General features: G+C 37.8%; 1 protein-coding gene across 1 annotated transcript in view; it reads right to left on the bottom strand.

Moving 5' to 3' along the window:
* LOC149086974 (U3 small nucleolar ribonucleoprotein IMP3) overlaps positions 1–8,275 on the bottom strand; it is a 43,418-nt gene extending 35,143 nt beyond the window's left edge. The window contains exons 1-2 of the mRNA XM_089231828.1: positions 8,055–8,275; positions 5,308–5,415 (exon numbers count right to left, since the gene is read on the bottom strand). Of these exons, the coding sequence (XP_089087954.1) occupies positions 5,308–5,415; positions 8,055–8,191 (245 nt within the window). The 5' untranslated portion in view covers positions 8,192–8,275. The remainder of the gene's footprint in view (positions 1–5,307; positions 5,416–8,054) is intronic.
* Positions 8,276–21,758: the final 13,483 nt, after the last annotated feature.

The raw sequence follows: 21,758 nt of genomic DNA, 5'->3' as shown, positions 1-21,758 counted from the left end.
TGCGAATACAGCCGCGGCGGGCATCTTCAGCTGCGAATGTAGCGAAGGTTAAGGGAATCTAGGGTAATGTGTCGGAGAAGCGACTTATTGTGTAGGCGCATTGGATTATACCGTATTTTACGGGACAGAAAAATTTTTCAAAATTATTAGGCTCTTGGGAGGGGGCAAGATCGCCTCCATCTGAATCCACGCTTGCCCAATTCGAATTCTCAAAAGAAACGTTTTAATTTGGCGGTTTTGCGCTTTTATCTTTGTCCCTCTCAAATTTCACACCATATTGTACAAAGCAATGCATAATGTATCGGCGTGACTTCTACCGCAATATGCTGTATATTTATCCTTTCCAGTAGTGATTTGCTTCGTTCACATGATATGCATGCGGCATACCATGCTCGTGGGGAAATGTTGCAAATCGTTCGACTAACTTCAATGTGAGTCTTTTATTTTAGAAATACAGTATTTCTGTCGGTCAAAAATTCCCATGGTCAAAAAAAACTGCCGCATTGTCCGTAATAACGTTGTTACACCGACTAGCATAATTTGAGCAAATGGGGAATTATTGAGAAATCATCTTAAGTTTAGCAAGTTTTTTATTATAAATATAATCGTTTTGAAGTTGTACTATCTCCACATTTCCCATGAATGATATTTTCGATGCAGATTTATTTCCAACTCAAAGACGACGGATCAATATTTTGACAAGTCTAATATTTTGATTAGTTTCTTCTGACAATATATTTTTTCTTTTTTAATGTCAAGAGAAGTACAAGAAACTGGTTCAGTAGAAAACAACCAGACATTATTAGTAAATACATTATATTCATCTGGGGGGAAAATTGAAAGGCGGAGAAAGGAAGCGCTCCCGTTATTGCCACTTTAGTAGTTCACCTTAAAATCTCATTTACTACTTTGTTCTTACTCAATAGGGTGGAAAATCTCGCCTCCCATCTCAAAATTTTGTGCCCCTTATATGTATACGTTTTTCTATATACAGTCTCACAGTATAACAAAAGTACAGAGCTAAAACAGATCCCGGATACACCGAGTCACGTTTCTCTACTGCTGGCCTGCAATCGGCAGGGGTATCATAGTGGATCCCATTCGATACAGAGACGAGATCAACAAAAAAAAGACCATGGCGATATGTTTTTCCTACCCGCCTCCTAGGGACCACGCATAGTAAAGGGGGGACGGAGGGCACTGAAAAATACGAGATACGAAAATGGAAGGCATATATATATATATATGTGTGTGTGTGTATACACATACACACGTATAAAAGTTAGTAGTTTTGCCCGAAGTCACGGCGTGAGGTTATGGGAAAGTGGCTTCACCGGAATGGGCCATACACGAAAGTCACGACAAGCATGCGGTGGGGGCCGAAAAGACATCGAAGTGGATGAGGTAAGAGAGAGAGATTTTGTATGTGTGTGTGTGGGGGGGGGGGGGCGTGTGTGCAGGGGGGTCATTGGGGTTTTTGACCAGAATGTGCACCTTGAAGGACAACAGCAAAAGGAAAAAGGCTCTTAATGCTAATGGAACATTCTCAACGAAAAAAAGAAAGCTTTTTACGCAAAAATCAAAGGTTGAAGAGCCGCACGGAAAACCATCATAACGACAGTATTATTCTAGAAGACGACGCCCGCGAAAATAGAAAAATAAAAAAATAAAGGAGTAAAAAGAGTAGATAGAGATTTAAGTTCTTAGGGCTCCCAAAACTGCAATTACTGCAAGCTTACTGTAAGTTACGATCTCTAAGCTTGCAGTTTCTTTAGAAAGCCTCTCTTGCAAAAGTTACATGTAATTCCATTCAAGTCTCAGAGTTTCCGTTTTTTCCTTCTTATAACGCACAATTAGATAGCAGAGAAGAAATCCTAATTCTTACTTTTTCTGACGTCTCTTGAGTTGTTAAGTCATTTCGCATCATAATTTCTAAAACTCTTAACAGAAAATGTGGGAAAAGAATGTCATAAAATAAAATGAAAACCACAGCAGTTCGTACTGCACAAAGATCAATTCCTTAATTAGGCCGGACATTGATGCATTACACTGATAATTTTCTACTAATAGCGTTTTCGACTGTTGTAAGAGAGCATGTACAATATATACAGTAGCAATTAAATAACAATACTGCAGGCCGTATTAAAAATTTCAGTGAAGCCTCCAGGACACTAAGTCATATTGTGGTATTTAAAAATGTGATAGTGTAATAAGGTATCAATATTCATAAAAATTCATGTAATACAGGGATTCTCAACCACAACCCCTGCAGATCTCCGTGTGCACTTCAAAGGGGCTCAGCCAGGGCCGTAACTAGGATTTTTGCCACCCGCGGAAAACATTATTTTGCCGATATAAACATTATTCGATAATTTTGCAACGGTGCTCTTTGTTCCCACCTAAAACTGCTGCCCCCTAAATTTTGCGGGTTGGGGAAGTTGCCCCTTCCTAGTTCCAGCCCGGACAATAAAAAAAATCAGTAAATTTGATAAATAAATAAAAAAAGCTCACAGTGGTCCACTATAGAAATTATAGACGGAATAGAGCTCTGCGAGTCAAAAAAGGTTGAGATCCACTGATGTAATGTATAAAATACATAGCATTATTTCGTGAATCTTGAGAATATCTTACAATTCCAATACCACAGTAGGATACTGTAACCATATACAGAGGTCTGTCCAGACTTTTTTGTTGTAGGGTCTGGATTTTGTGAAAATTTTTATTTCTGTGAAAATAATCAATTTTGTGAAAATAAGTAATTTTGTGGGAAGCAAAATAACATAGTTAATCTATCACAAAAGAAATGAAATGCCAAATTTATGGTTTCATTTATTTTTATCTTGTGAAGGGACCGGAAACCAGGCCCAAATTTTGGCTGGACAGACCCCTAGTATAGTTTAGCGGCTTGCAGGTTTCACAAAAATTATTTTTATATTTAATTAATTTTAATGTTAAGTAGCTATCCCCCCAAGATGGCTCATCATAACATATAAACATACACGAAAAGATAAATGATGAAAGATAATTTTTTGGAATTCCATAGCATCTGAATAACCACACTTTTTTGTTTGCTGCAATCAGTGATACGGGGAATCACATCAAATCATGTGACATTTTAAATTGACAGAAATCTATTTAAACCAAGGTTGTAAAAAACCAGCCGCTCGGGAGGGTTTTATTTAAAAAAAAACAGGGTTTAAGTGGTAAAAAAAACAAACCCAGTCACTTTTTGGTAAAATGGGGAAAATTAAATTTTTTTTACTCTCTAGTTGAAAATTATCCAACACATTCTTTATTATGCCAGAATATAATTAGTCTTCTCTGTATCATTCCAATTTTAGTATATGTACTGCCAAAGAGAATGCATTTTAATTAGTCTAGCATGCATGAAAATTGTGTTTTATTACTAAAATTGAACTTAATGTTTGATATGAAGTGCTTTCATGTGTTTACATGCTCATCCGGCATCGAGTGATTCTATTTGAATTTCATAAGTATGAAATGGAAAAGCAGATGATTTGAACTTATAATAATTAATTTGATTAACATAAGTTTTGCTCTAACATAAACTCATTAATAAAAAAATCAAACTTATTAAATAATATGCTTATAGAGATGTTAATAAAAAACAAAGCCAAGTTTAGTAAGGGTTGCTCTTGTTAGACAATAAAAACAATTTTTCTATTTAACTTTTCCTTCATAAAAAATTATTTTAATTAAATTAAGAATTAACTGAGAATTTTAATTTGGCTCTGGACATTTTATTGCAATTAAAACAATTTTTAGTTCAATTATAAAAAGATTGAAACAGATAGAAATGAAATTCTACCTATTCTTAAACCGCTAACTAAAATGGTCACTTTCATAACAGAATTTTGAATATACAGCAATGTCACTTATAACAGTCAGAAAAAACAGTGAAACTATTCATTATACACAAACATCTTAACTTTATACTACAAAATTGTGCTATAACTGTTTTTTTTACTTTACATTTAGGAAAATGTCATTGCGAAAACTATTGTTATTCACACACTTTTTATAACTTTCACTTCACACATCTTTTTCCTAATTAGATAAAGTTAATAGTCATAGTTAAATAATTTTAAAGATAGATTGAATTTTATCTTTTTTCTCTCTATAAATTTGTGTTATCTGTTCACAAATAACGATAATATGTTCATCCAAAATATGAAAATATCACTTTTATTAACAATAAATATAAAGGAAATTTTCTTGAAAATTTAGCTCCCAAATTATTTTGACATTAAAAAAAATGGTAGAGGCTTTATTATGATACAATCACAAGTTCAAATGTGAATAAATCTTTTAGATTGTTACAGTACAATGTGACATGTTTAGTCTGATAACTAAATCTGAAGGAGGAATCTTTGCATGCATAAGGTCTTGTGTGATTTGTCTCCACGAGATTTATGTTTACCTTGTACATCCCCAAACATAGCATAAAACAATTTCATGCTTCTTTGGTCCCTAGGCAGAGGTGGATTTATGGTTTTTGTCACCTGGTAACCCATAAAAATTCTGCTGACCACCTCTCATTCTACTAATTTTCTTGCCCACTCATTCCTTAAATTTGCCACCCCTCCAAACTTCCGCCCTGGGCCATAACCCCCCTCTGAAAATATGCTTCTGACCAGACGATATCATTGACTTTAATTTTTATTGTCACTTCCTGAAGTATAGTATAAAACAATTTATAAGATGCTGTGAAACCAGGGGGAGGGGGCATCCTGAGTATCACCTCAAAATCTCTCCAATTAAAGCAGTTAGCCTCATCAGGAGATATTGATACCTCAAACTCACAATAACCTCTAAGCCCAAGAGAACTCTATTAATTGAGTGAAAGCTGCAAAAACCTAATTAGCTGCTAATTAAAATATTTTTCCTGATTTCTCAATAATGCATTAAATTTAAGGTACCTTAAATAATTTGAAATCATTAAAAAAAAATCCAATATGCTGCTATTTTTTAATTAAATGAACCTCAAAATAATTTTTTATTGAAAAAAAGAAAGCTCCGAAAAAAATTTCCTCAAAAAAACCCACCCTTGGGGGGGGGGGGGGGGGGGGATGGGTATCTACCCGGGCAGAGCAAATCTGACAAACCTAATTCAAATAGAATATAAAATTTTCTTTTAGAATTTTTTTAAAATTTTTCTCAGATTTATTATTACATTTTTTAATTACTTCGGTAAGCATAGGGCCTGCGAACTGCATATGCCTCCATTTTGAAACAAAATTCAAAACCATTTAGAACAGAGGATCAGTGATATATGCATGTACTTACAGCAACTGTAAAAGACGATTACCAACTTCTCTTCGGAAGGGATCTTTATGGTCCAGCTCTTTCAATTTGTTACCAATAGTTCTTATCAACCTAGAAAGCTTATTATATCTAAAATGAAAAGGAAAAAAAAAAGGCATTCAGCATGAGAAACGAGTGTGGATTTGGTGAATAGTAGCGAACAAAATATAGCAAATTATATCACAAAAAAGTGCTGATATGGGGTCATTCAAGTGTTATGACCCCATATCAGCACCATGTTTGCAGATTTTTAGGAATTTTCAACCACCATTTCTCCCCAGTCAGCAAAAGTCAACAAAACTGACACCCGCCAGCAAAATTTCAAGCGAAAACCACCTTCCCACCTCCTACCACACATTGGGATCAGAATACACAGGGGATGGGGGGGATAGGGGACTCGTGTCTCACCCCCAAGATGATCAAAATTCATCTTTCATGCAAAAAATATTTTCCAAAAAAAAAAAATTAAAACATAGAAGAAAAACAAAGGTCGATCCTGCACATGCCCCTGATTGGGATTGCCCTTCGAGAACATACATAATGACATCATGGCCCCCCACATCCTGTAGAAGGTCCCCTAGGCTGGGAATGGGGGGATCACCCTTGTGGGGGCCATGAGTAACATATTGAGTCAGACCACCACTGTTGGACACTATGTAGCAAACTTTGCTATGAATGCAGAGGGATCATTTTTATATGATTACCAAATGAATAGTGAATACTATATTTTAAGTTTGTGTTTCAAGTTTATTAAAGGAGTGGTACAGATTGCCATTGCTAGTTAGTGCAAATTACAGAGCATTGAGCTCTTGTCTTCACCATGGTATCTCTAAATTCCAGAGATGTTAATCAGTCAATACCAAGATGGTTGCTTTAAAAACAACAATTTGAGGTACTTCCATCCTATATAGCTATCAATGCACAATTTGATGGAATAATTGCAGATGTGCCTGGTCTTGACTACATAGTGCAAGGTGGGCCCACACCATGCGTGGCCAAGTTTTTCAATTGAATTGTAAATAAATATACGCGAATAATATAAAGCGAAGATGTCATTTAGAATATTTAATATTTTCATAAAGGGTGATTGATGACATAACTATCATTAAAATCCTCCTTTCCTCCCCCCTCGTCACCAAAACTAAGCAAATCTGACCCCCCCCCCCTTTTTCGATGCTGACGTAATATATGAATGGCTCCTATGATATTCAAGAGAACGGAACTGAGATCATTTGGATCATTGACAACTCAGACTCCATCCAAAAACAATAGAAAATGAGTGAGATATTAGAATGAATTGAAGAAAAAAAAACCGCAAACACACACATGGCAGCAATGGGATAGGTCATTTTCATGAAGTTATCTATTAACCCTTTAGAAGTGCAAAAAAAATTTTTTTTTTGGGCTTAGTATTTTGTCAAAAATTAATTTAAAACATAGCTACTAAAGAATAGTTATTTCCCTTGGAAACTGAATTTATGGCTCTACTGCCTGTAGGCTACACAAATTTTGTCACTTTTCTTCCATTCTACTAATTTTCTTTATCACTGATTCCTCAAATATTTGGCCCTTCTGAGGTTGCTACCTGTTGAGCCTCCCTGTGAATACACCTCTGGATATGATACTTGTGGTTATGTGGAGATACATTATAAGGAGTTCAACAACATAATGTCATAGAGAACAATCTGGTCTTTAAAAAACTGACCCAGTAAACAGAGTTATCCAGGTAACCCGCTAACGAGGTTTGACTGTACTCATAGATCATTTGTGAGGGCCCTGTGGTCAGGTTCTAAATACTGTTTGATATATTTGATAAACCGCCCATGCTCATCTAGAACACCAGTAAACAGAGCCACCTATCAATTTTCTGCAGTCATGCTCTTTGCTTACAACGATAAAATCTTCAGTCATGGTTAAAAAACTGTGCTGCAGGAAATTTGTATGATTTGGAACTGTATCGTGGACCGATTAAGTGCTCTGGAGAACTGTACTACATGCCAATTAAGTGATCTATAAATATTCTATGGGTCACTTGAGTGATCTAGAAACGTCCACACAGGATGTGTGGAGCTGTACTACAGGCCACTTAAGTGCTCTGTAAATGTTATGGGTCACTTGAGTGATCTATAAACGTGCCCTGGGACACTTGAGTTATGTGGAACTGTAGGCCCTGCAACTGTATCAGCCATGGGCTGCTTAAGTGCTCTGGAACTGTGTTGCAGATCATATAATTGATGTTGAACTGCACTGCAGGTCATCAAAGTGATTTGTAAATGTGCTGCTCGTTCATTTTCACAAAAAATTATGTTTGAGGTCACGGGCCATGGGTTGAGCATGCTCTAGTTGACTCACTTTGGTCACTCTTCACTTACTGACCTAGTTCGTTGCTCTGTGGGTCACTCTTCTGATCAGTCACTGATCTACTAGGCTGAGGCCTACACGCCTTCTAGGCAGAGGTGGATTAATGGTTCTGCTGCCTGCAGGCCAAAAAAACTTTGCCACCCTTTCCTCAAATTTCCCGCCCTGGGCTATAGCCCGCTAAGCCCCTCTTTTATGGCTCTGGATATGGATACGAATCTGCGGCTGGTACCGCAGTGACAGCGCAATTACACAAATATCACCAGCTTAAGTTAAAAAAAAAATTCATCATATTTGTGATGAAGAATATTCATGCTTTCAATCATGCTCAAAAAGTTTTGTATATAGTAATGCTCTCATGCATACATTACCTTGTGTAATCTTCCCGCTTTTGAACGCGGAAGCGTTTCATGATTTTCAGCTCATGTAAGTTATTGTCGACTTCCCAGGATATGAAGTCAACCTTCTTCAGCAGTTTCTGCTCGTGAAATTTCAATTTACGCACCATGATTCAATTTTACCGTCAGTAAATCGACCACAGCAGGGAACGTAAACAAACACGCGTGAGGAAGAAAAAAGTATCACGGAGTTGTTGATAGTGATGATGATGGCTAAGACAAGGGGAACGAAAAAAAATACACCGTATAGTCTGGCGCAAAAGCAAACAACCGTGAGGTTTTCGACAGCGTGTTTTGAATCAACCGTGGAGCCGGGTTTCCTAGGAATAGGTCTTTTGCGCCGCGTGAACCGAATTAGACCATTTTGCAGAAACGTGTTACATAATCACGCTACGCGTTTATGTTTTCCTAGCGTGGCACATCAGATCAGGACGGCTATATTATAGTATATGGACTTGGCATTAGCTACTCTGTCGTCTGCATGCTCCGGTTTGAAGGGAAGGAAAGCACGGCAAACATGAAAGGAAGATCGGCGAAACATGCGGCACACGACGCATTTGACTCCTCCAGAAGCCAGCAGTCAGCCAATAACGCCCGACGTAAAACGCTGTCGTGAGCAGTATTACGCTCTGTAGGAAAACAGTCATACTGCTTTTTTTAATGGTGAGTGGACGGCGTGTTGTGCTGGGTGATTCACGTTGCGCGCGGCCCAGAAAACCTGCTCCTAGGAACAGTTTTTTTTTGCGCCGCGTGAACCGAATTAGACCATTTCGCGACGGCAGAAACGTGTTACATAATCACGCTACGCGTTTATGTTTTCCTAGCGTGGCGCATCATATCAGGACGGCTATATTATAGTATATGGCCTTGGCATCAGCTACTCTGTCGTCTTCATGCTCCGGTTTGAAGGGAAGTGAAAGAAAACACAAGAGTGAAGAGAACGTCGGCAAAACGCGCGGCGCACGACGCATTTGACTCCTCCAGAAGCAGTCGGCCAATCACGCCTGACGTAAAGCACCGTCGTGAGGCGTATTGCGCTGTGTAGGAAAACAGTCATACTGCTTTTCTCATTGGTGAATGGACGGCGTGTCGCGCTGGGCGAATCACGTTGCGTGCGGCGCAGGAAACCGGCTCCTAGGAAAAAAAACCCAGCTTTAAGACAAAGTTTTGTTCTGTTTATTTTCTTCAAAAAATCTGATATTTTGTAAATGTTTTAAGAATACGTGTATAATTTTCGAAATTTTCTACTCATTTACAATATTTTGAAGTTGGAAAAAAATATATTTTAGAATATTTAGTGTTTGCATGTTGAGAACGACAGAGAAGTCGAAGCCGTCATAATAATTCAAAAACAGGGAGTGTATTTTTATTGTGCTTTTCTTTTCCAAATAGGGTCCTCTTCGCTGCACAGGTACACAATGTCTACCGTCATTTTTAACGTTAAAAATGAAGGTACTCTTTGAATGAGCCGTTAACAGTTTTTAAACGGTTTAATGCAAGGCCGTAGCGAGGGCGGGCCGAATTGGGGGTCGTCGTACCGAGCACAACTCAGGTCTATCACCATCTATGGGCGATTTACTACCTAGTGAGTTGTGCCGGAAGTGTAACTGTGTGTGTACCTAACAGTCTAAGTTGCGTATGTAGTGTTGTGTTTTATTTCTTTCAGTGCCGCAGAAGTGAAGTGAGTGATGTGTTGTGATTGAATTACATTTATACTGTTTGTTGGTCTGTTGCTCTCTGTGGCGAGACTTTTTAAAGGGGAGATCGGCTCGCATTCGCGCCTTGAAGTTGGGAACCACAGAAGACCAACTTCAGGCTGGGGGGGGGGTCGTAAATATGAGAAAATTACCGAAAAAAAGAAGAAAAAGATGGCCAAATCTATTGTTCCTTTTGGTTCCCCCCCCCCCCCGAAATGAAAGCGGTTCCGAATGAAATTTCTGGCAACGAGCGTGGTTTAATGATTCATTTGTTTAATGTTCTGAACATTAGTTAAGTCAAGTGCACTTAAGATTGCCCTGCCATCTCTACATTGGTTCTTATTTTTATCTTAGGGGCCGTTCAAGTATTACGTAAGCAAATTTTTAGTCATTTTTGACCCCCCCCCCTCCCTGTCAGCAAAAGTCAGCAAAACGGTGACCCCCCTCCCCCCCCCCCCACTCTCGTCAGCAAAATTTCGTCATCAGCTCTGCCCCTCTGAATCCTAACTCATATTTTCATAAAGGGTGGTCGATGACGTAAGCATTATCCAAACCCCCCCTCGCCCCCTTGTCATCAAAGGTCAGCAAATCGGAACCCTCCCCCCCCCCCCCATCGATGATAACGTAATACTTAAATGACCCCTTGACCGTCAGCGGGTATCGGTGAATTACACTTATTTTTTGCCGGTCCACCAATGATTTTTCCCAATTTATCAATTTTTTGCCACTGCTCAAATTATTTCTCTTATTTATTCATTAATTTTGCTGGTTCACTCCCATTTATTAATTTTTTGCCGGTCGACAAATTTATTTATCTTTTGACGTCTCGCTTATTATTTATTTTCCTCACTCATTCATTTTTGCCGGTGCTCAAAAATTATTTCTTCTATTTGTTTTTTTTCTTCGCCTCTCTGAAAATTATTTTCCCACTTACGTATTTATTTTTGCTAGTTCGCGAATTATTTTTCTCATATTTATTTATTATTATTTTTCCTATTTACTTATATTTTATCGGTTCACGAATTATTTCCCACATTTCTGCTAGTCCGTGAAATTATTGAACTACCTTCACCGGTTCACGGCAGTAAAAAGAGTTGAAGAACATTGTCCAAAATGATAACTTATATAACATGAAAATTCGGGCATCTGTCAATTTCACTTCAATATATAGAAGATAGGTGGCAGCACAACTTGAAAATGAAACAAGCTTTTCATTTTTTTTCATTGTAAACGATTCGAACGCCCGTTCATATTGTAAAAATTTATCGTTGGAAAAACCGAATCTGTAAAAACTCTACCTTAGATATCCGCAGTTTTGTCATCTAGCTGCTATGTGGTAGTCACCATTTTGCATCGCGAAAATCATGGGTGTGTACCCAGAATCAGCTTTTGGAGGGGCACATGGATCTACACTCATGTCCATAAATTAAGGATAATGCCAGCTCCGGCAAATAAAGGTTCAGAAACAAAACAAACGTTACTTATTCATAAAGCCCATTTATTAAACAAAAGATAAAGAACAAAAACGATGGTGTATGTATGATACCATTCGTAAAAACTACGACTTTTTGCTCCCTGGAGCAAAAATATACTGTCTGTCAATATACTGCAGGTCATTTGTGTATTTTGTAAACGTATCACGGTTTCTTAAGTGATCTGGGAATGTGTCGTGGGTAGATATGCGAGGCGAGAATATTCTCGGAGAACGAAAATATCCTGAGAAGGTTCTCTTTGATATTAAAATTGGAAAATAACTCGTGAGCCACTTGGGTGATTAGTAACTGTGCCACAGGTGACTTAACTGCTGTGAAACTGTGCCGCAGGTCATTCAAGTGATCTGAAAATGATGCAGGTCACTTGAGTGATTCATAAATGTGCCGCAAATCACTTGTGATCTGGAAATGTGCTATCTGTAATTCACTTTTACAAAATTAGGATGAGGTCGTGGGCCATATCAGATTTCTTCGAGTGCTATATTTGGCCAGCGGGCAATAGGCTGAGCATGCATGATGTTTTTTGGTGAAGTTCTGCATGAAGAAAATTTTTGGTTAAAGTTTTGCCGAATGGAATGCAGAAAATTCGTAATACAATCATATTGCTCCAGCAGCAATAAAGAAGAATTTACATTCTCAAATAATGAAAAATAAATTGTACGTAATTCATTTTCGACTTTTTCAACGTTTCTGCTTTGAATCACTTTAAGGTGAATTAGGTTACTTTAAGGTGCAAATTAGAGGGAAGACCTATCAACCAGGGACGGTTTGAAGAATAAAAGATAAAGGTCGGATTTTATTACAAAAAAAAAAAATTGCCTTTAACCGAAACCATTATCTGAAGCCCGTCCAGCCGTGCCCTTATAAACGGCCTCCTCGGGGCGAATCATCTTATCGTTCTTATGGTGGTTGAAAAGAAAAAGCCACGAGAAATGAGGAAGAATAAAATTGCTATCATCCCACGTTCGTCGAGTGTTCAACGCCCTGAAATATCTACATTGAAAAGAGTGCTAGAGACGAGGGGTAGAATTCGAATGAGTGAAGTAGAGTGGGAATGAAATAGGGTCGAGTCAGAGACACACACATACAGGGAGGAATATACATGGATACGATTCATATAGACACACACACACACACACACACTACCCGCTCCTCTGGGTTTAGGGTCGGCAAACTTTCCCACGAATTTCCAGTGGAAGTGCCACGCGTCGTACACGCGTTACCGGCCTGGGACCATCTAGTTTACCTGATCCGGACCACAATACATATCACACGGATCGTCTACTTTTACTCCCCAGAACACACTTTTCAATTCAGAGTTCAGACGCGAAAAAAGGAGAGCCCCTCTTTTTTTTCCCTTGCATACTATGTATGTACGTGCTTTTCTTTTGTTGCTTGAAACTTCTATCCTATGTTAGGTGAGTAATAACGCTTCTTTTTGTACATGCAAGCGTTGCTACTCTGTGTATTTTATATCTTTAAATTTTCGATGATTCCGCAAAAATAAAGAGATAAAAAATCGCGACGTCTTGAAAAATGTATTTTTTTAGCTTTCCGACCGCAGAAAAGAGCAGAATAATCGCGTCCGGAAAATTCACAGATAACAATTCATCGAAAGGAAAATTCATAGTAGGGAAACTTCACCGACAACAGTTTGACACGAATGAGTGAGCTAGCGAGTCGGCAAGCAATGACCGAATGAGTGAGTCAGTGAGTGATAGAGTGGTTAGTGAGTGTGTGAGTGAGCTACCTAGTGAGTGAGCGACAGAATGAACGGTCTAGTGAGTGAATGTAGATCCAGTAGAATGAACCAAGTTCTAGTAGAATGAGCTACGTAGTGAGAGAATGAGAGACCTAATGAGAGAATGAGAGACCTAATGAGAGAATGAGAGACCTAATGAGAGAATGAGAGACCTAATGAGAGAATGAGAGACCTAATGAGTAAATGAGTGAGTGAGAGAGAGCTAACTCCAGTGACAAGCCGGTTTTTCAGATTGCTTTAATTTCGCATACAGCAAGTTAGACTGAATAAAAAGTAGTCGCTCTCAAATTTTCATCTCCATCGCCCAAGCTTACTAGAAACATTCAATGTCAGTCGCTCACTCACTCACTCTGTCATTCTTTCAATAGATCACTCATTCTACCACTCACATATCAATTCGCTCACTCACTTACTCACTAGGTAACTTATTCTAATACTCACTCACTAGATCGCTCATTCTATCAGTCACTCACTAGATCGCTCATTCTATCACTCACTCACTAGATCGCTCATTCTATCACTCACTCACACACTCACTAGGTCACTCACTCTCTCATTCACTCCTTGGGTCATTCACTCTGTCACTCGCTCCACTTACTAGATCTCTCATTCTATCACTCACTCAATCACTAGGTCGCTCATTCACTAACCACTTTATCACTCACTAACAGAGTCTGACTTGGGGCACACCAAAGATCTCAGCATAGTGGCCCTACTACTACTTAAACAAACATGCACCTCGTGACCTCGTACACATTCCTCTACGGAATTTCTAACGAATCTTTAACACATCCGAATGTGTGTTCTGAGTGTAAACTTGGCCCTAACGTATTTATGTTGTCGAGTTATGTTTGTTTCCTGTGCATGCTGCTATCTGCCTTCCATTTTCTGAAGTAAAGATGAAAATGCTTGAATATCGTGTTGTAGGCCTGCCTGCTCTCTGCGGGGAGACTTTTTCAAATGGGAGACCGGCTCACACGCACATTCGTGCATATTGGCCCTACTGCAGGATGTGGGGGCCATGGGTCTCCATGACTTGCCCGATTGAACTCATGGTTTAGACTCACGAAGTTGGAGCCTCGTCATCCTATTGGGAGGCATATTCACGAATTAATGAATAACGCTTTGATTATAACCATCACCAGAATAAGAGCTCCCGAATACAAGAACTGCGACATATCCTTTAAAAATTATTGAGTCATAAGATGTTCCTCTGAGTTGCTGGTGAATATTTCCTGAGTACGAAATCAAGCATCTCTCCTCAATGGTTTAAGTGTTTTCAGTCTCAGTCTGATCAGAGAGCCTGGCTCCAGTATTGGGGGGGGGGGGCATGGCGATCACCGAGATGCTCGCGGAGAAAGGAAAAATTTTATTCCTGCATGAAATGTGCCCTTTAACTTTCTTTCAAATGGAGACACATTGTCTTCTATTTCACCTGCACTGATCTGTTTCTTTCAACACAGAATTTCCACATCTTTGCAGAATGGCAGAATAACACGCTGCTACCTTAAAAGTATGGAACTCTGCCAGGCTTCGCGCTTCCGGGGGACAGGTAAGCTCGAGTTGCCCCTGTATTTGAATAATGTAAACTTCTATATTAGTACAGTGACATGTTTTCCTCTTTTATGCTCGAAGAAAACTCGCCTAAAAACGGATTAACGCATGGCCGGATTATCGAGAGTACTGTAATAAGCATAATCTGAGTTATATTACACGACACCGTGAATAAAATTTTCATTCTTTCCAATTACTAGTTCGTTTAAAATTTTTGCCAAAAAAAAGAATAAAAAAATATTAATCTTTTATAACATACAAGCACACACACACACACACACACACACACACACACACACACACACACACACGCGCGCACACACACACACACACACACACACACACACACACACACACACACACACACACACACACACACACACAAATCAAAATCCAAAAAGTTTTGTTCTCACGTTTATTATTTCGAGAAATTTGAAAATGCTCTGAATTGAGGATATTAAAGGAAAAATATATATAAAAGTCTATGTGTGTATAAGCGATGTTCTAGGTTTTCTAAGGGGGATGCGAGTAATAACGCGTAATAGTGGTACTAATAACGGCAAAATGTATATAATAATTCAACAAGCGGTGCGAAATAGAGAGGATGTGGCTTTAAATGAAGGCATCCTGCCCTTGCAAAAAAAAGAGAAGTCGCGTGACGAACCTAGTGACCGAACCCCGACTGATCTAAACCCAAAACGAAATTTGAGTGAGTAAGTTGGTGTGCGGCACCTGCCGGCAAAACATTCTAATAAGTCCCCGAAGATTTGTCTCTAATGTGTTGATATAAATGTTATTACATGCAAACTGCTATAGATTCAGATACGATTTTCCACGTTAGGTTCTTCAAATCGTGGGAAACGTCGTTCGATTGTCGTCAAATGTGAAACGACATGAACCTTCAATGTTTTCGTTTTGTATCTCTGTTGTTTGGTCACGTATCCCAGAAAATTTCCCACATTTTGACACACGTTTTATTTAAGCATTTCATGTATCAGCTGCATAAATTTAAAAAAAAAATTCATTTTGGTTATTAAACTCATAACTTCACACGGATGCGACGTTGCTGTCATAGCTAAACGATTAAAAGACTTCTGGTCATACCGTCATTTTATGATTACGAACAGGATTTTGGGATCACGCTTGGGGAAAAGAAGACTGTCTGTGCGCAACAGGAAAATAATTGTGATACGTAACGAATGTCTCATGTGTAGCCCACAGCAGTGTTTCTCCACCTGGGGCCCAAATGGCTCTTATGGTCCTGGGATATTCTGGGGGGGGGGGGGGCGTGAATGAAAATTAGATGAAAAAGGAGCCCCGCGCGAATGGAGGCGGCCTACAGAGAGCTGTGAAGAAATCGTTTTCACGTGGAATATTTTGAAAAAAAGTGACTAGAACCAGGGCTATCTTAATCCATGACCCTATCTCATGCCCATAGGGAGGGGGCTCACGTGATGACAATTGGTACCACGATTTTCAAGTGTAAGTACAGTCGATCCCGTGTAACGGATATCAACGATTCCGGCATATAATAGCATAGCTGCCAAGTCTCCCGAATTTTTCGGGAATCTCCCGAATTTTAGCTTCATCGCTCGACCTCCCGAAAAGTTCTTAAATCTCCCGAATTTTTACGAAAATCACAAAAATCCCTAATTGTCCCTAAAAATTCCCTACTTCATTAAAAAAAAATCCCCGCTTATGAAAACAATCCCTAAGGAATTTCTTGTGGGGCATGAAGCCTCTTTTTTCCCCTTTCGAAATGACGTCACACGTCGTAAATGGGGAAAAGTTTTACAAACCCTCTGATGGTAACAAGAAAGTTGTTCGTCTTATCGTGCAGGGAAATGGCTTAGCAGCCAATAATCCTGGATAATAATTGAAGATTATAGTGACGCGCATGTGATCAAAATTTCTTTTGTTGAAGTTACGTACGTGCGATATAACAAAGCATGAATACTGATAAGCAAAAATATATTTAATCAATTTTAAAGATACTTATTCCGATGAATTTCCTTTCATCAAACGTTCCAGAAGAGGGCCGACTTTTCCTTTTTGCATAAGTAGTGTTACGGACATAAACATCGGTCATGGAAAGAAAAAAAAAACATCAAGCAAGTGTCTCAAAAAGTCAGTGTTCTTCAAAAATTGACGGTGTTTTCCTTCATCTTCCGATGATTTTGGGGTCATTCGCGCAGAATGTTTGTTCACAGCGTTTCTGATTGAACACAATATTTATTTTTACATCATTGAAGTTTTGGCCTCCAATTTCACTTGTTTTTTGCGTAGGAATTTTATTCCCAAGGGTTTAACTTCCATGTGTGTAAAATCCCTATTTTAATTTGACTTCAGTTTTTGAGTAGGGATTTTATTCCCTACGTTTTAACTTTTATGTTTGGAAAATCCCTATTTTATTTGGAAAAATCCCTATTGTATTTATTAGGGAGTGGTTTTAGCATTAAATACGGGTTTGCGCGAAATCTCCCGAATTTTCATTTTCAAAAGTTGGCAGCTATGTAATAGCCAAATAAGCCAGACAGATTGCAGTTTCACACCGTAGTACAGATTTTATATTGAAAAAAATATACTTTATACGTGTAATTATCATATTATCTGACCAGAAATATATCAAAATGCCAGACTTTAAGTTAAAAAAAAATATTCTCTATCTCTCACACACACACCAATATGATATTGGCAATATCAGCACCACCAAAGGCAGCTAGAATATTATATCATATAGTGTGATATTGGTATATACAGGACGAATTAAAAAAAAAACAAATTACCTCAATGCTGAGAGAGAAAATCAACAGAAACGAAATTTCAAATCGGAATTATAACTATCGCATGTTTTTATAATGTTGGAATTTTTTAAAAATCTTTGGTGATTTCCTCTATCTTGTTTTTTTGTTTTTTTTTTGCCTAATCATGGTGAAGTTGATTGATGCATTTTTTCCTTTTCAGCATAAAACCATTGCAATGGGAAAATTAGTCGTCACCGTCAAAATTAGATTTTTCCTATATTGTTTTCTGATCACAAAAGCTTCAGTTCATTGGTATAAATCTTTAATTTCTTCCACTTTTTCTTTCATGCTTGATACCCGAGCTTGAGAAATCCACGCTCTTTGCCAATTTCAGTTTGTGTGAGTTTTTTATTATATTAATAATAATTGTGTATTCAAAACTTCCAATGTTTCACAAACAGAAATTATTTCTATTTGCGTAATTTTTTTATAATTTTAGACATTGTAGGAAGCCACGGCGTTTTTGTGCAGATTTTTTAAACAATTTTTTCTTTTATTCGGAGTGTTAGTGCCCTCTATGGGCTAAAAAAAACAAAAAAAAACAAATTAAATGTACTGAAGGTAATTTCGACGTTCTGGGCAAAAATTCTGGATTTTTCATAAATTTTAGCTGTTCACATATTTTGCTTAATTTCTGAATGCTTCATTCAATAAAAATATTATGTACATAGTGGTTGATATGTATTTACAGTTATCGTGTGAATTCCAATATTCGATTAATCGGGGAAAAGTTTTAGACATTATCACATTAAGCATTGTCTATATGGGAGAAATTTTGGTTCTGGAGGATTTATCAGTATAAGAGAGGTATCAGAGAGATTAAATCCGTTAGCCGCTTAAGCGGGGCCGACTGTATGTAAATATGTAAGCTGAGTATTCATACTTCAGCTAAGTATGAAGCCCCAGAACATTTTGTCCGGGACCCATGATGGTGAGATGGCAATACATACATACTCTCCCACAAGAAGGAAGCTCACTGAACAGCCCAGGGTAGGTGCGGACCCATGGGAGGGGATGTTTCGGGAAGAGTGATTTTTATGTAATTTTGTTCGATCTTGTATTTCACAGACCTATTTTCCCCTATAATTCGTCACGTGGAAGGAATGATCACCCGAATTTGTACCGTTAATATAATATTGGAATTTTTTTGAATTTCAATATAAACTGTCCATCCCTGTCAGCAGCAGCCCTCTCTTCCCGACATCTCTCTGAATAACATTGTATATAAGTTGAAATTGAAATGGGGATGGTATTTTTTCGGCCTGAAATATACTGAGAAATTTAATTTTCTGGATGATATGCTGAAACTGATATTTAGAAAGAAAAGTGATTTGTCTTCTCCGGGAATCGAACCCGTGTCTATCTAATACACTAGAGACGCACTTTTCAATTCTTTATAACACGCATTAGTAGCGTGAAGCGCTGAGTGGAGTCAGCAGCCTCTCTTAACTACAGCAATTTTCACCCTCCGGTCATTGTTTCGGATGCGGTTTTACCAGGGCTGTAACTAGAATTTTCGTATGTGGGAGGGTAATGGAGAGCAAACATATTTTGACGTTCCTAACATTGTAAAATTCTACGATTTTATAACGGTGTTCCCACGTTAAATTGCATAAATTAAATTATATTAATTATAATTAAATTAATGTATATACAGTAGGCTATATATGTATATATATATATATATGTACTATTCCACTCCCAAAATCTCTAACTTATGTTATTAAAATTGCGTTTATTTCAAGATGAATTACTGTGTATTTTAAAAGAGCTTGATACAAGTACAGTGTATAGAACCCCCCACCCTTTTTTCACGGTCACGCCTCTTTTACTCTTTTTTTGTGTGTTCCTTTGGTGACTACAAAAGAGGGCTTTCACAGCATTTAAAACATGGTAATGATTATTTTTTTCCTTTAGTACGTTTCTATTAAATAACCGTTTGATTCGTTTATTATGAAAATGTCACCATCTTGAATGAATTGCATTCATCAAGAGGACGTAAGACTTGAGAGAGGCTCAAAGTAACAGTGAAAATAGAAAAAAAAAACCAGTTATTTTGTTTGAGTGACGCACAACATGACTGGGTGGTCCTAATGCAGATAAACACAAACTTCACCTAATCCCGTGGATTTATACAAGCGTTTTTTGTTTTTTGAGTACTCTATGCCCATAATGGAATGTTGTAGTGGGAGGGGAAAGCCAAACCAAATAGATAAGGGCTAACATAACACGTGTAGAAGGAAGGATAAGAGCGAACTTGAACGAAAATGTTTCTTTTTTGCAGGTGTACCACAAAAACCCACGAAGGAGAATGTGAAATTTTCCACGTGAGAAAAGCCTTTCATTCACAAACATGACTGCCATTCTTATAAGAAAATTCTAGAAAGGCACTAATCCTTTAAAACCACCCAATGAACAACAAACACTTCCTGTCAACATTCCTCTTTTCTTCTTCAAGTGTAGTAAAGAGCCCTACCCGTAGTAAAGTTCGTCTCTTCTAGGATTTAGCTAATAAGGTGTGCCCGTTGGCAAAACTGTAGTCAATAAGAAGTTCTTTATAACACGTAAGAATAAATCTTGATATACGTAATATACGAGTATTTTTGCTTTAAAACAAAAAAATTTCAACTAATATAATTGGGACTAAAACTTGACGTAAGGCCGGGATTATACTATAAAAGTCTGATAAAAGATCTTTTACAAAACTTGAAAAAAAAAAAAGTTGCAATCCTATTGGTTGGGTACGGTTACATTCGAATGTAACTGTAAAATGTACAATTCATGCATGGTCAACCCATGGCCTGCGGGGCAGCACCGTCTTAACGCATGGGCCCACCCGGGCACGGCCCGGGGGCTTCAAGAGAAGAGGGGCCTCACAAAACTGGAATCAGGTTGAATTTTTTTAGAATTTACAAGATAGGGCCTCAGAAAAACCACTTGGCCCGGGGGCCCATGATGCTCTTAAGACAGCACTGCTGCGGGGCAGATGTGGCCCTCGGAGTTATCTGATGTCGCCCGCAACCTCAAACATAATTTTGTGAAAATGAACTAAGCTGTACATTACCAGATCATTTAGCTGACCCGCGATGCAGTTCCACATTGCTTGAGTGACCCCCGGCTTATTCCCAAATCACTCATGTGACCTTTCGGCACAGTTCCAGAGCACTCAACTGTCACGCGGTACATTTTCAGATAACTTAAACGATCCGAGTCAGATGTGGTCATATTAAGCGGAGTGGACTGTATCTATTTTCTAAAACCGTGGTTTCTTCACATACGGTTTAGGCCGGGATTACACTATAAAAGTTTTAGAAAAGTCCATTTACAAAGTTTGAAACCAATATGCGCATTGGTTACGTTCGAGCGAATGTAACCAATAGGCTTATTGATAATTTTTTTCAAGTTTTGTAAAATATATTTTAGTCAACTTTTATAGTCTAATCCTAGCCTTATTTGAATAATAAAAAATTCTCAGGATGAAATTACACTCTAAGTTCAATAAAAGTTCTTTTATAAAACTTTTTGAAAAATGTAACCAATAAGAGAGAGAGAGGTGTAGGATACATTCGAGAGAATATAACCAACTGGCTTATTGGTTGTTTTTTCAAGTTTTGAAAAGATATTTTATCAAACTTTTATAGTAGAATCCCGGCTTTAAGCCGAGATTACACTATAAAAGTTTTACAAAAGTTCATTAATAAAACTTGAAAAATGCATCCAATAAGTGTATCAGTTACATTCCAGCAAATGCAACCAATAATCTTATAAGTTGCATTTGTAAAGTTTTATAAAATAGTTTTTATAGAACTTTTGTAGTGTAATTCCAGCGTTAGGCCGGTATTACACTATAAAAGTTTGATAAAATTATTTTTATAAAACTTGAAAAATGTAACCAATAAGCACATCTGTTACATTCGAGCGAACTTAACTGATCCGCCTATTGATTACATTTTTCAGATTTTATAAACAAATTTTTATCAAACTTATATAGTGTAATCCCGGCCTTATAGGCCAGAATCACACCATAAAAGTTTTATAAAAGTTCATTTATAAAACTTGATGAACTAATTGGTTGTTTTTCAACCAATAAGTCGAATGTAACAGATACGCTTATCGGTAGCATTTTTATGTTATATGAAAGAACTTTTATCAAACTTTTTTTTTTTAGTGTAATACCGGCCTAAAAAATAGTAAACAAAAATAGACATTTGGCGATGGTTTGGCGCGGTATTATCCAAAACACTTGTGAACTATTCCACCCCGTTCGTATTCAACAGTAACCCCTCGATTCCCATCTAAAAGAAGAAGGGGGATGGGGGAGATAGAGAAAAAGTTCGCGGCGCCAAGTGTTTTTTGCTCTGTTTGGC

Source organism: Pholcus phalangioides, unplaced genomic scaffold (assembly GCF_987345545.1).
Source record: "Pholcus phalangioides strain wild (caught in Gottingen) unplaced genomic scaffold, Ppha-v1.0 ptg000004l_1, whole genome shotgun sequence".
Taxonomy (NCBI): domain Eukaryota; kingdom Metazoa; phylum Arthropoda; class Arachnida; order Araneae; family Pholcidae; genus Pholcus; species Pholcus phalangioides.
This window is presented reverse-complemented; position numbering and strand designations above follow the sequence as displayed.